At 25.2% G+C, this 13,380-nt stretch overlaps 1 protein-coding gene across 1 annotated transcript in view; it reads right to left on the minus strand.

Annotated features, from left to right (window-relative positions):
• Positions 1-493: 493 nt before the first annotated feature.
• Positions 494-13,380, minus strand: part of LOC145836800 (polypeptide N-acetylgalactosaminyltransferase 4-like) — a 36,834-nt gene continuing 23,947 nt past the window's right edge. The window contains exons 7-15 of the mRNA XM_082944573.1: positions 10,106-10,278; positions 8,791-8,910; positions 8,446-8,581; positions 4,490-4,718; positions 2,414-2,600; positions 1,701-1,825; positions 1,383-1,478; positions 833-979; positions 494-616 (exon numbers count right to left, since the gene is read on the minus strand). Coding sequence (XP_082800699.1) covers positions 494-616; positions 833-979; positions 1,383-1,478; positions 1,701-1,825; positions 2,414-2,600; positions 4,490-4,718; positions 8,446-8,581; positions 8,791-8,910; positions 10,106-10,278 — 1,336 coding nt within the window. The remainder of the gene's footprint in view (positions 617-832; positions 980-1,382; positions 1,479-1,700; positions 1,826-2,413; positions 2,601-4,489; positions 4,719-8,445; positions 8,582-8,790; positions 8,911-10,105; positions 10,279-13,380) is intronic.

Here is a 13,380-nt window from a genome sequence, read left to right on the forward strand (position 1 = left end):
AATTTATTTTCAAATAAGAATCATAACAAAACAATTATGCCAAGGAATTTTTTAATTTTAAAAAACTACACACAATATTATAGCTACGCTGCTAATAAAGTTTATATAAATTTTTTTATATTTATGAAGGCTTGAGAACTTTCTTACAAAAAGTATAAAAAATGTATATTTGCTAAATTTTAATATTTTAGTTTTAACGAGTAATCGTCGAAGGAATAACTTTTTAAAAAACTAGGAAAGATGTAATAAGTAAAGCTTAATAAAATTTTGTTTTTAAATCTAATGGAAATTTATAAGTATCTAAATAGTTATTTAAAACGAAATGTTAAGGTCTAACAGTTATAAAGTATAATAAACTAAATATTAAGATCTCCTAATGTTGAATTGTATATAAAAACAAATATAAATAACAATTAAATATTAAGGAATGCCAGCAAGTTTTTAAGTTCTCTAGAACTTTTTTTTTATAGTAAAAATCATCTAATGTCTTTTATCATTTGGCAGTAAATGCCCATTGCTGACTTATGCTTTTCGGGTTGCACTCAACCATTTTAACTTTGCCATCTGCTTCAAAATTCATACATAAACCGCTTTCAACACTTTGCAATAAGTTTCCCTGTAAAGAATGAATGTAGATATTATAAAAAATATTGTATAGTTGCTATGCTATAAATAAGTATTGATAACAATAGTTCATCTAAAAGAAAAAAAAAACAGTACTAATGATTACTTTGAATATATAATAGTTAACAAACTTCATTTAAGTCCTAAATTTTTGGTAAAAAAAAGTTTAAATTTGTTGATAAATAAAGTTTTTAAACGATCAACTTACTTTCAAATAATTCCATTTAGCATGTTTTCCGAGTACTTGAGTTTTATCAAAGCAATCTATGAGATCATACTTTTCATTTTTATATGCAAGGCACATTTCATGTTTAAATTCCAAATGAAGCTCTCCTTTTGAATTCAGCTCGAAATACTAAAAAAATTGAGTAATAATTTTTAAAATATAAACTAATTTCAGTTCTAAACAGATCAACACTTTAAGGTTTAAATTTTCCTTAAACTTTACAGTTTTATTATAAATTAACAATATACCCAAACTTAAAAAAAATGAATTTATAGATGAATTGTAAAAAATAAATAGTTATAAAGTTTAAAACTGCTTTAACTAGTGAAACTTTAAAATAATTCTAAACTTTTTATAGTCTTTTAGTTATAATTTAGTAAACGTTTTATTTATACTTACAACACTTCATAAAATATTTACGCTTTTTTTATTATCTATTTAGTTAGTATTTGAATTCAAAGCAAACAATTGATAAGCATTAGTTTATTTTAAGTTTTAAACATGTTAACTTAATGTCATATAAATTTCCCACCTGATTACCGTAACCATGACAACCGTATGTGGTTACTATGGTGTTTTCCCTACCCCTTACAGCTATGCACAATTGTGAGTTTGATTTTGGATGAAGCTGTATTCGTTAGAAGCATGCTTAAGTTGAAATTAGTTGTGTCTTTTTTTTAATACATCTAACATAAAAAAAGTTCAATGACTTTTTTTCTGATAAACATTTAAGACTCTATTTAATAATAACTATTTTAAACAAATTTTTGTTCAGAACGGTATAAATAAATGAATGTTTTTCACAAAAAATTTTATAATTTTTATTTTTATAATTAAAAAAAAAACGCACCAAGCCATGCTGATTAGGCAGATCTTCAGGAACGTATTGTTTCGAATGCACGTTGTCGAGATACCATTTAAAATTGTTGCATTTCAAATCTTCTCTCAACTTCAATCTGTCCGATACATCTCCTGCTTTTTGCTGTTGATAAAAGCAGCACTAAATTAAAGCTTTAGAGTTTTATCAAATGGTTTTTGCCATTTTGTAAAGTTTTACTAGTTATATTTATATATTTTTCGTAAACTAAAAATTTAAAGAGTTCAAATTATTTAAGTATGCTTTTTTGAAGTAGACGACTATTTATTAGAATAATTCATTAAAAACAAACAATTTTAATTTTACTTTATGTCATTCTGTTGTAGAAAAAAAGTTTGTAGTCATATATTAGTACTACATCTACTTACAAACATATTTTATTAAAAACCAACACTATTCATTTCTTTTTGTGGAAGTCGGTTGTATAACAGATGTTTGTAATAATCCATTACTACTACATCTATTTATATTTAAAATTATCAAAAACCAACACTTTTAATTTCGCTTTGTGGAAGTCTATTTTAGAACAGATGCTTGTAATCATAAATTATTAATACACCTACTTACAAAAATATTTTATTAAAAACCAACACTTTTCATTTCGCTTTGTGGAAGTCTATTATAGAACAAATGTTGGTTATCATATATGTTACTACATGTACTTAAAAAAATATTTTCCTTAATACTAACACTGTTCATTTCATGTTGTGGAAGTCTATTGTAGAAGAAATGTTTGTAGTCATCCAGCCACACATCAGCCACTCTCATGACATTCTTCCAAAAAGTTTTCCTGCTGTAAGTATTCTTGCTCCTACTCACGTGACCAATATGCGAACATGGAATTAATAATAACTGTCCACCGCACATCCATTGCTGTGAATAAATAAATAATAAATATTAACTTTTAAATATATATCAACTTTAAATATATACTTAAATTATATTAAAATATTAGCATGGAATTAACGATACTTATCGTCCGCAAATTCATTGATGCTAAAATAAAAGTATGTATATACTTGTAGTTTTATTTATCATTTTTTTTTTTTGCCTATACTTTATTTCTTAAAATAACAGTAGTTTTTTCATCTTATCATTAAGATATTTTTGTTAGTTTGTGGGCATTGTATGAGTACCAATTTTCCTCTGTAGATGTATAATGCAATCGATATTTTTTATAAAGATTTTTCTTTTAAATTAAAATTTTGTTATTCTACATCTATTTTTATGAATGTATGGGCATGAAATAAGTAGCAGTGGCGTTGCATGGCATTTTTCCTAGGTGGTGCAGAAAAAATAAATCGATTTGCCCTAACTCGAGTTGACCCCGCTCGAGTTGCTTCTGCTTGATTGTCTTTGCTCGAATTGCTTCTGCTCGAGTTGCTTCTGCTTGATTGTCTCTGCTCGAGTTGCTTCTGCTCGAGTTGCCTCTGCTCGAGTTGCTTCTGCTCGAGTTGTCTCTGCTCGAGTTGTCTCTGCTCGAGTTGATTCTGCTCGAATCACCTCTGCTTGTGCTGCTTCTTATCGAGTTACCTCTGCTCTGCTTAGCTTTGTTTTCATTTTTTGTTAACAATAGCTTGTGGAATGATTTTTAAGCCTTCACTGCTTTAGGGAATTTTCAACTTAGCTTACTTACCGCAAGATATTGACCTTGCGGTAATTCTTAAAGAAATTTTGCTTTTTTGAGTTCATTTGCGGCAGTCAGCTAAGAGTTTGCGGCAGTGAAGGAGCAAAATGGTCGTTTTCTAAATTTGAGTTTTATAAGAGGTTTTGTTCTAAAATATAACCAAACATTAAATACAATTAAATTTTTGTTACAAAATTATAAGGTGGTGCAAATGCGGCAGTGCAACACCCACACGACGCCCCTGATTAGTAGTAATTGATCTCCGCGCATCTAAAGCTGTGAAAACATAGGATAAAATTGTATAGAAATCCTGTTTTATAAAATTACTGAAGCAAGCACTTCAAATTTTGTTAAAATAAATAAATGATTCACACATTTAAAAACTACAGAATGCTGTAAGCTAGGCTGGAACTGAAGTAATCAATCTGTCAAGTATTATCAAGCAAAAATGTTAAATTGTTCAACACCGGGAATCTAACCCGGGCCGCCTTTGTGAAGGCAAGGAATCCCAACCACTAGACCACGTAGGACTTGTTTGTACCGCGCTTGTAGTATTCATAAATTATTTAGACAGCCAAGTGAGACGTCACCATGGTATAAATCTATAAGTATGGTGCAATAATTCTAACGCACAATGAACAGCATTGAAAACTTAACAACTGAGTTGCTAGTCAATATACGTAAAACTAACTTGTTTTTATAAACTTACGCAATTACAAATAAGCTTAAATTTATAACTTAGTTAAACTAAGTACCTTATTTGTCCTGACATTGAACTGAATCATTTTAAAAATATTTTGATTGTTTACAAATTTTAGACTATAATTTCTTGAACTTTAAAAATTAAACCGTAGAAACTTTTCAATAATTATAATAACTTGATATAACTAATTAAAAATACATAAAGCATTTTTGTTGCTAAAACCACGAAGTTTGTATATCAATCTTTTATTTTCACCACAAAGCTACTGACATCTTGACATCTAATGTTATCTTGCATCAGAAATTGTATACAAAAAAATGTTTTACTTATCTAAACAATTTTGCTTAAAAAAGTTTTCCAAATCGAAAACTCATACAACGTTTTCGCCTCTCTACATAGAAAATAAACAACAAAAAGTAAAAAATTCCCTACCCTGAAACTCATTTCCACGTTTTCACCTCCCCACACCTCCATTCCGACGTCGTAGCTTCCTGACGTCACAAACCACTCCTTATCTACGGCGAACAAACCACCCGACATGGTGGCCGTCTTGGTGACCTGCCCCGGTTGCGGGTACTCGTCTTGGGGGATTCCCCGCCAGTGGAAGTACAGGTGCCACGTGAAACCGCCAAATGACGGTATGAACCCGCCGTAATAATATCTAGAGAATTTTAGTATATTTAAAAAACGAATTAATGACATAATTCTTGTTATTTTTTAACTTATCGGTTAAGGTTTTTTATCCTCAGCTTTTGAGTTATATGGTTACATGACAATTCAAATTCGGACAACTCAAAATCCGACAATTCAAATTCTTTAAAAAAAATTTAAACTCTTTTTTGCAAAATACTAAATAATTTTTTAGCTATTTCTTGTTATTTCTTAACTTATCAGTTAGATTTTTTATGTTCAGCTTTTGAGTTATATCATTACATGACAATTCAATTTCGGACAACTCAAATTCCGACAATTCAAATTCTTAAATGAAAATTTAAAAGACTATTTCTCAAAATGTAATACAAATTTTTTAAAAATCAAATATTGTTTTTGAAATATTTTTAAGCTATTTTAAAATTACTAAAAATAACTATGTTTTTTTTTTACTTTATTTAAATCATATCTGAAAAAATATTTAATATTTTGTATAAAGAAAAAATGGCTAGTAGATATTAATAGGAACTACATGTGTATTTCTTAGATTTGACAAATATACATTACTTTTTTATATGTTGCCCTTTCAATTTTTTTTTAGGAATTTGAATTGTCCGAATTTGAATAGTCGTGCACCCGATTTTTCTTAACTTTAGAATAGTTGTATTATTTTAATTATCAATAAAAGGTACGAAACTGTTGTAGTAATTTCTTTATAAGTTTTATTTATTTTATAGAAATTTTTTCGTTTAAGATTATAATGCTCTCTTTTAAACCCTGTGCTCACTTTTTTGATAGTATTGTTTGAAGTTTGTATTAATAAATTAAAAAAAAAAAACTTAGTTTTTGTACAGAGTGAGCAAAATGTTTTCGAATAAATTGAATATTTTTTATTTTTTGTGTTTAACACAATAAGCTTAACAAAATTACAATTTATTTCATTAAGAACCAAAGTTCAAAACTAGTAACGGATTAAATATAATTCGGAAAACTATTTAACATAGCAATGCATATTAGAGAAATATAAAACTAAGAATAACAAAAAAAGCTAATTTTAAATGTATTAATGTAACTAAATGAAGTGCTTTTAAAGTGTTTTTGTAATAAAGTGTTATATATTTTAAACAAAACCTTTATTTTCAGTTCAAATATTTTATTTTCAAAAAAAAATGTTTTAATATTGCGTTTGACTATTATTAGTATTCTAAACACTAGGTAGGATTACTTGGATACATCTTTGTTATAAAGTCTACTACGAGAATAGTGGCGTTTAACATTTTGACTATTTATCAATTCTTTAACGTGGGAGTTTAATCAACAATTTTAAACTTTGTAAACTAAAATTATCTAAAATGACCAATTTTCTAACCACAAAAATACATAAAACTACTTTTGTTATAAAAAAAATTACATTTTAAACTATTGAATTTTTAGAAAAAAAATCTAAAGTAGGCTGACCACAAATTACGACAGTTTACAGGCTAAAACATGGGAATACGTTTAGATTCTGTCAAAAACAGTGTTTTTTACAAACGCAAAATACACAAAAAAAAAAAAAAAAATAATATAAATATTAATTTTGTTTTATATTTTGGCATTTCAAGATTATCGTAAATAACAAACAGTTAAAAGCTCAAATTTTATTAACTTTAAAGTAAGAGTTTTTCTTGACACTAAAACTCCAATGCTATTTTTAAATTTATATAAGAAATTAATTAAGTTAAATTGACAACAGTAAAGTATGTAAAGTTTTCAATAAGTCTAGTACTTTTAGTTTTTTCCGATTTTTTTTAATGTCGATTTAATACGAAAAAAACGCTCAAGTGATACATCAAAAATTATTCCTTTAAGCTAAATTTGGCGTTATATTTGCACTTTACTTCTATACATGGGCTAAATGCGTGATAAAAATACTTGAAAAAATTACAAATAAGAGTTTTTCAAAGTTTTTAAAGGTATTTTTTATTTAAAACACATAATTTTTTATGAAGTACTAAATTGTCAAACGTTTATAATAATTTAAATAAAAAAAGTAAGTATTTATATCTATATATATTTGTCAAAGATAACTATGAAAACGGCTTTGATTAATATAGTTTAAGTAAACTTTTTTAAAAGTTTAAACACAAATATTATGCTTTTTAACATAACCAAATGTAGAAATCTATTACAAGTTAATACCATTACGTTTCTTTTAAAAGCTATAAAAAGTAGATAAAATAAAATTAAAAAGAATAAGTTCATTTTAGAACTGTTAAATGCAAAAAAAAGAAAAAAAAAAGAAGTAACACAAGTATATTGTATAAAATATTGTGTTAAGTTATTAATTTGTAGAACAACTTTGAGTATCTCTACAAACTTACCATTAATTAAATTTTGAACTTTAGTCTTATTTTGTACTTAATTTAAAACGCTAAAGATCTTTTAACAAAAACAAATATACTTCAACAAATTTTCATTAGTTTGATTCAATTGTAAAAAAAAGGAATTAAACTTAAAACTTTATAATTTCATCAGATATTAGTTAATCAAGCAGATTACAAAAAACAATAACTAAATTTCTCAATAAACATAAGCAAGATAACATAAGAACACTAATTAACTACACAAACATAATGAATAATCAAAATCTTTCTCCTTACATAACAACGGTTTATTTAAATGAATGTATATAGCTTTAATTTTGACCGGTTCAAAAATATTGTCACAACTTGTAAACACTTAAGTTTAATTTTAAACTAAAATTATTAAAAGGAGCTACATAAAAACACTATTTTGTACTGGTGAAAGCACAACAAGTTTAACTTACTTTTCGGTTAGTTTAATAAAACAATATAATAGAACTTTGAGTGTTAAATGTAGCTTTAAGTACCTTAGAACACTTTAAGTACCTTAAAAACATTACTTTGTTATTTTTTTTTTATCTCGGACAATTTTAAGAAAAACAATTTTGTGAAATTTTAAATGACCTTTTTTTAAGTAGTATTTACTTTAATTTTTAATGACTTTTTGTTTTTAACGATTTTTGTTTTTAGATTTAAATTTCCAAATGCAATTGAAAAACGTTATGCTTGCTTTTAAAAATTAACACTTTTGCTTTTGAAACTGTGGCAAAGGTTTTGAATTTAGCTTCTACTGCATTCAAAACGTTTTAAATTTGCTTTTTTAAGAATAACCATCTAAGTTTTGTTTACCATGCAAACAGTTTATAAATAAAGCATGAGTTTGCTTACCGATATATTTCTTTGTTAGTGTATTGACAGAAAAAATATATATTATACACTCGATTAAATCATGAGACTTTTAGAAGGATTGCTAATAAAGTTTTCAGTTACAAGTCTGAATTTACTTATAACATATGGGAAAGGTAAAACTTTATAAAATTTAAAAAGCCCTTTTTTTTGAACTTTTAAACTATAATAACTAATTACATAAAACTATTTCTCTATTTTTTTGCTAAGAAAAAATTTCGAATCGTTTAATTTATTTTTGGCAATTATTAATTTATTATTTAAATTAAATTTCACATATCTATTTATTGAAGTTTAAGCAAGGTGTATAAAAAATGTTAGAGTCTATAAAGCAATTTAAAAAATCCATTTAGTGAATGTAATTCATAAAACATATTAAACAAAATTTTTAATAAATAAACTAAAAAGTTTTTAAACATTTTAAGATTAAAATTATATTTTTCCAAGTTTAAAAAAAAATCAAAATAAAACAAAATTTTAACAAACTTGAATGTATAACTGTCAATATCATCAGTCACAGGAATAGCGATTGTTTTCGGGTTTTTGAGAATTTGTTCCAATAAAGGTTCAAGCCAACCTTGCATGCATTCACAGTGACCATCTATAAACGCTATTGCTTTTCCTGTGAAAATACTTAAACACTTAAACTTTATGATTTGTAATTGTAAAATAAACCTTGAATAACTCTACAATGTTTCCTTTACCTTAAGCAACAATAAAATTCCAATACTACATTCAAGTATACTTATAAACATAAACATTTACTGATACAGTGGTTTTATAATTGCCATTCTAGTAATCTAAAGTACTTTAAAATCAAAAACATCAAACCTTTAGCTTCAGCCACCCCAATAAGTTTTGATCTAATTAATCCCTGCCTCTGTGAATTGTGTACGATTCTGACTTTTTTAAGTTTTGCCACTTCAATTTTCAATTGATCTAGGAAATGCTCTGAAATATTTTTATAGTTGTTAGAAACGACAAGTAATATATCTAGAATATAGCTCAGATAGTTAATGTATATTTTTAAATTTTGACAAAACTGTAACTAATACAAATAAAACTGATTTAACTTAATTGTACCAAAAAAGATAATTTTAATATTTAAGTTTGAAGTCAAAGTTAAATATTTAGATAAAATCTTTAATAGAGAGTAAGTAACATTCTAATATAAATTAAATAAATTTTAAGCTTATTCTTATAATTCATGTTAATTATCACTTAATTAAACTAAATATAAGGTTGATTATTTTTAGTAGTTAAGATTTTTTTCTGGATATTCTATTAGTTTTTATAATTTTTTACATATTTAACTTTAACTAGGTTAACATTTAATCTAACATTTAACTTATCCTTTTAAAAGTTTTGAGCGCATCTTTTACAAATTACCTAGATTGGTTATTTGCCAAACATTTGAATTATTTATAAACTAAGAAAGTTTTTGATCGATTTGGCATAAGTAGCATTATTTAGCTTTTTTTTAGTGTTTTTTGTGTTTACTTTAGTTTGTAAACTTAAACTACTATTTGAATATTAATAAAAATAGATTAATAAAACACAGTAGTTAATGCAAATCCTAAACTTTAACTTTAAAAGATGTTTTGTTTTGTTGTAGATTTCATATCATAAGTTGATGACATGACATATAAAAAACTTGGAAAGTTTTTTTACGAAAAGATACTTGCTTTATCTATAATTAAACACATGGCTATTAAAAAAAAATATATCTAAAAATGTTTTACAATACGAAGTATTGTTTAAACAAATAATAATATTGCTTATTGAATGTAAAATAAAAGCGCTCAAAATGTTTGGTCCTAAGACCTGGTGCAAGAAAAACTTTTCGGTTATCGAGTCGCACCCACTTGGATACCTTTTAACGTCTTGTCCAGGACAATATATTAAGCCTAAACTAATATCAAAGCTAAATATTGGAGAAATTTTAAAAACATGAAAAATCAACAATGTTATTGTGCTTTTAAGACAATAACTACGATATTTAAAACTAATTTTAAGTTAGTGTAATTATAAGTAAACGAATTAAAATAAAACAACGCTCATTATTTTAAAATTTCAATAAACGAGAAAACTTATAATAAAAGGTGTACTTAGTATTCAATGTTCAAACAATTCACAAAAAACAAACCATTATCGCTAGCATCGTCCACAAGTATGATTTCAACCAACAAATGGTCCGGGGTGGTGTGTAGAATTGAATAAATGGTTCGCATCACCAGCGATATTGGTTCGTTGTAAAACACCACCACAACTGATGTAAGTGGTAAGTTAGCGTAATCAAACTCTGGTCTCACTTTGCAACTGAAAAATAATAAACAAATATAAAGTATTGTTTTTATCTACATAGTTAACTTTGTTTAACTATTTTAGTTTAATTATTTACTACCACTAAGCTTTAAGGTAATCGAACTCGAGTTTTTCCTTGCAACTGATATTTAATTTAAATATATTTTTTAGTATTAGATCCTTTTTTTTTTTTATTAGTTCTGATATATTGTTGTAAGTTACAGTAATCTTATTTACTTTATTTGATGCAATAGATGTCAATGGTAAGTTTACAAAGTCGATTTTCGGTCTTTTTTGATACCAAATAAAAAAATCATTTAAAATTTAGTTTTAATTGCTTATTTAATAAAGTTGTTCTAGCTTTATATGTTTTTAAAATTACTATTGATATTAGTTAACAGTTTGAACTAGACTTTTTTACTCGAACTTGATTAGAAAGTGGTTATAGTTAAAATATTTTTTTAAGTAACTGTTATAATTCTAACACTAGTTATAATTTATACTTATTGTAATAATTTACCTACAAACTTGCAACTTTTATTAATATATAATAGGAAAACTAAAAAAATCATTTAGATGAAAACATCATATAACACCTGTTTCTGAAATAAAATATAAGTTATAAATATATTTTCATATAAAGGCTTGTGGTATTATGACCTTTTACAATTCGAATTTTGAGTGGGATTGGTATAAAGATTGTCATTTGTCAATAATATTTATTTGTAAAATGTTTGAAAATTGAGCGCTTTTATACACTTTTCCGTCATAATAAAGCTGAAATAAAAACAATATAAAAACGAATAGCTTCTTTGGTTCTAAACTCAAAAACGTTTGGCTCATTAGAATTATATTTTAAGTTACTTTAGGCAAAACTCAAGTTTGTGCATTATTTGTTAAATAATGAAGATTACAATCTTTTTTTGAGTTCCAAAAATCTTATTTGTTTATTGTTAAATTTCTTTAACAGTTTTTTAAAAATAATAAGTTTTTTAATTCAAAACAACAAAAAGGAAAGTGTAGCACTTATATAACTATAAAACAATTTTAATAATTTAACAGTTTCAATTTAATAAATTGGTTAATTGACTAAAACAGTACTGTTTATTCAACAGCAGTCTCACAATACTTACCATTATGTGATATATAAGATGAATAGTCAATTTAAACCATATTATTAAAACAATATTTAAAAAAAAAGGAAACACATTATATTATAAAAGGCCTGTGATGTCAAGACCCTCTAAAAATCAAGTTTTCTGTTAATTTGTAAGCCAGGATATCCAAATACTAATAGTAATTTCACGTTAAAATTAAAATATGTTTGAAAGTTAAGCTTTTTTTTACAACTTTACGTCATAAACAAGTTTAAATGCTAACATTTTGCAATCATGGTTTCACTACTGTTCAACCATCTGCTTTAAAATTTTAATAATTCAAAAATATTCTGATATAGTTCTCTTTAAATAAATGTTAAAATAAAATTATCCATGCAAACTTATGTTAAATTGACATAAACATTTTTATTTTTTTCAATAATATATTATTAAATGATACATAGCTGAAAAAAGTTACAAACTTACTAATTAGAAATAGTTTCAGGGGTTACTAATTTTTTGTCTTGGAAAGTAGTAAGATTAAAAAAAGCAAAATTAAAATATTTAAATTATCCTTAAACACAATAAAATGGTTAGTAACACAGTTTAAAATACATATTTTATCGTTAGAGGCCTGTGGTATTAAGACCGTTTAAAATCAACCTTACATATTGATTGGTAACCAGGATATCCAAGTACGTGTAATTATTTACCATATAAATTTTCAGTGCGTTTTAAATTTAACCGCCCTCATTCAATATTACGTCATAAACAAGTTCAAATGCAAAACGTGCAAGCATGAATGCACTGCAATTTAAATTTTAGTTATTAAGCAGTTCTAATAAATGTACATTTATAATATAGTTTCTATTTTAATTATACTTTTAACAAAAGTTGTTTGTATAGACTTACAGTTTAAGCCGTCAGGAACATCTTTGTTTTTGTAATAAACTAATTTATGAAATTTGACTGAAAAGACATCATACAAAAATATTATTGATTTTGATGGTTATGAACTTTCTATTTTTAAAAATAAAACGATTAAATAAAGAAAAACTCAAAAAACGAAAGACTATTGCTAAGTTACAACAAAAGGAACAACAAAATCTAGCTTATAAAAGCTGTTTATTAATAAAGGTCTGTTATTTAAGACCTTGTAAAAATAGACTTTAAACTCACTTTGTACTCTAGTTACCAAGTTATAATTTTTTTTTTTTTTTAAATTTGTGTATGTTTGTTAACTAATCTCCTTCATACATTATTACGTCGCAGACTAGCAAAGATGTAAGCATTATGCAAACAGGTAGCTTTATTATTTCTATACTTTATAATTACAATGTCTTATTATAATTTGAATAGAATCATGTAAACGACATAACAGAAAACAAAAAGTATTGACATAAAATTTTAACAAAAATTTTTAAATTTAAAAACCAGGTAAAAAGTTAACACTTTAATAGTTAAACTTACTTAAAAAAACAGCAAATAAAGCAGATTTTTTTAATTAGTATGTTATTAGGTAATACATTATAATAAGACTCTGTATTAAAAAAAAATAATAGAAAACTTTGTAGTTACTTTGTAGTAAATAAAATACGATTAACATTGCATTTTTTTTTAATTTGGTAATAAATTTGTAACAAATAACAAAATATTTAACAACGATTTAAAGCAGTTGCACTTTTACAACGATAACATTTTGTACATTTTGGTTAAGTCTTATGTTGAACACAAGTAACTCAAAAGCAATATTTTTTTTTACTTGTCATAAATACTTAAAGAACAACTATTTAAAGCCATAAACAAAAATCTGTTGTACTAAAATTTTATTCATTTTTGCTATTGTGTAGATATTTTTTTTCGTTAAATATTTTTTTTAAATAAAGCCATATCTTCAAATTTGTTGAACACTTTAAATGTGTTGAATACTATAAATAGCATTTAAATTGGTTGTTGATTTAGACAATAGTAAATAAAAAAGTTGCTTTAGATGGTATTTATATAACAATTTTTTGGTAAA

The sequence above is a fragment of the Thalia democratica genome, chromosome 5, assembly GCF_965202585.1.
Source record: "Thalia democratica chromosome 5, ktThaDemo2.hap1.1, whole genome shotgun sequence".
Lineage (NCBI taxonomy): Eukaryota > Metazoa > Chordata > Thaliacea > Salpida > Salpidae > Thalia > Thalia democratica.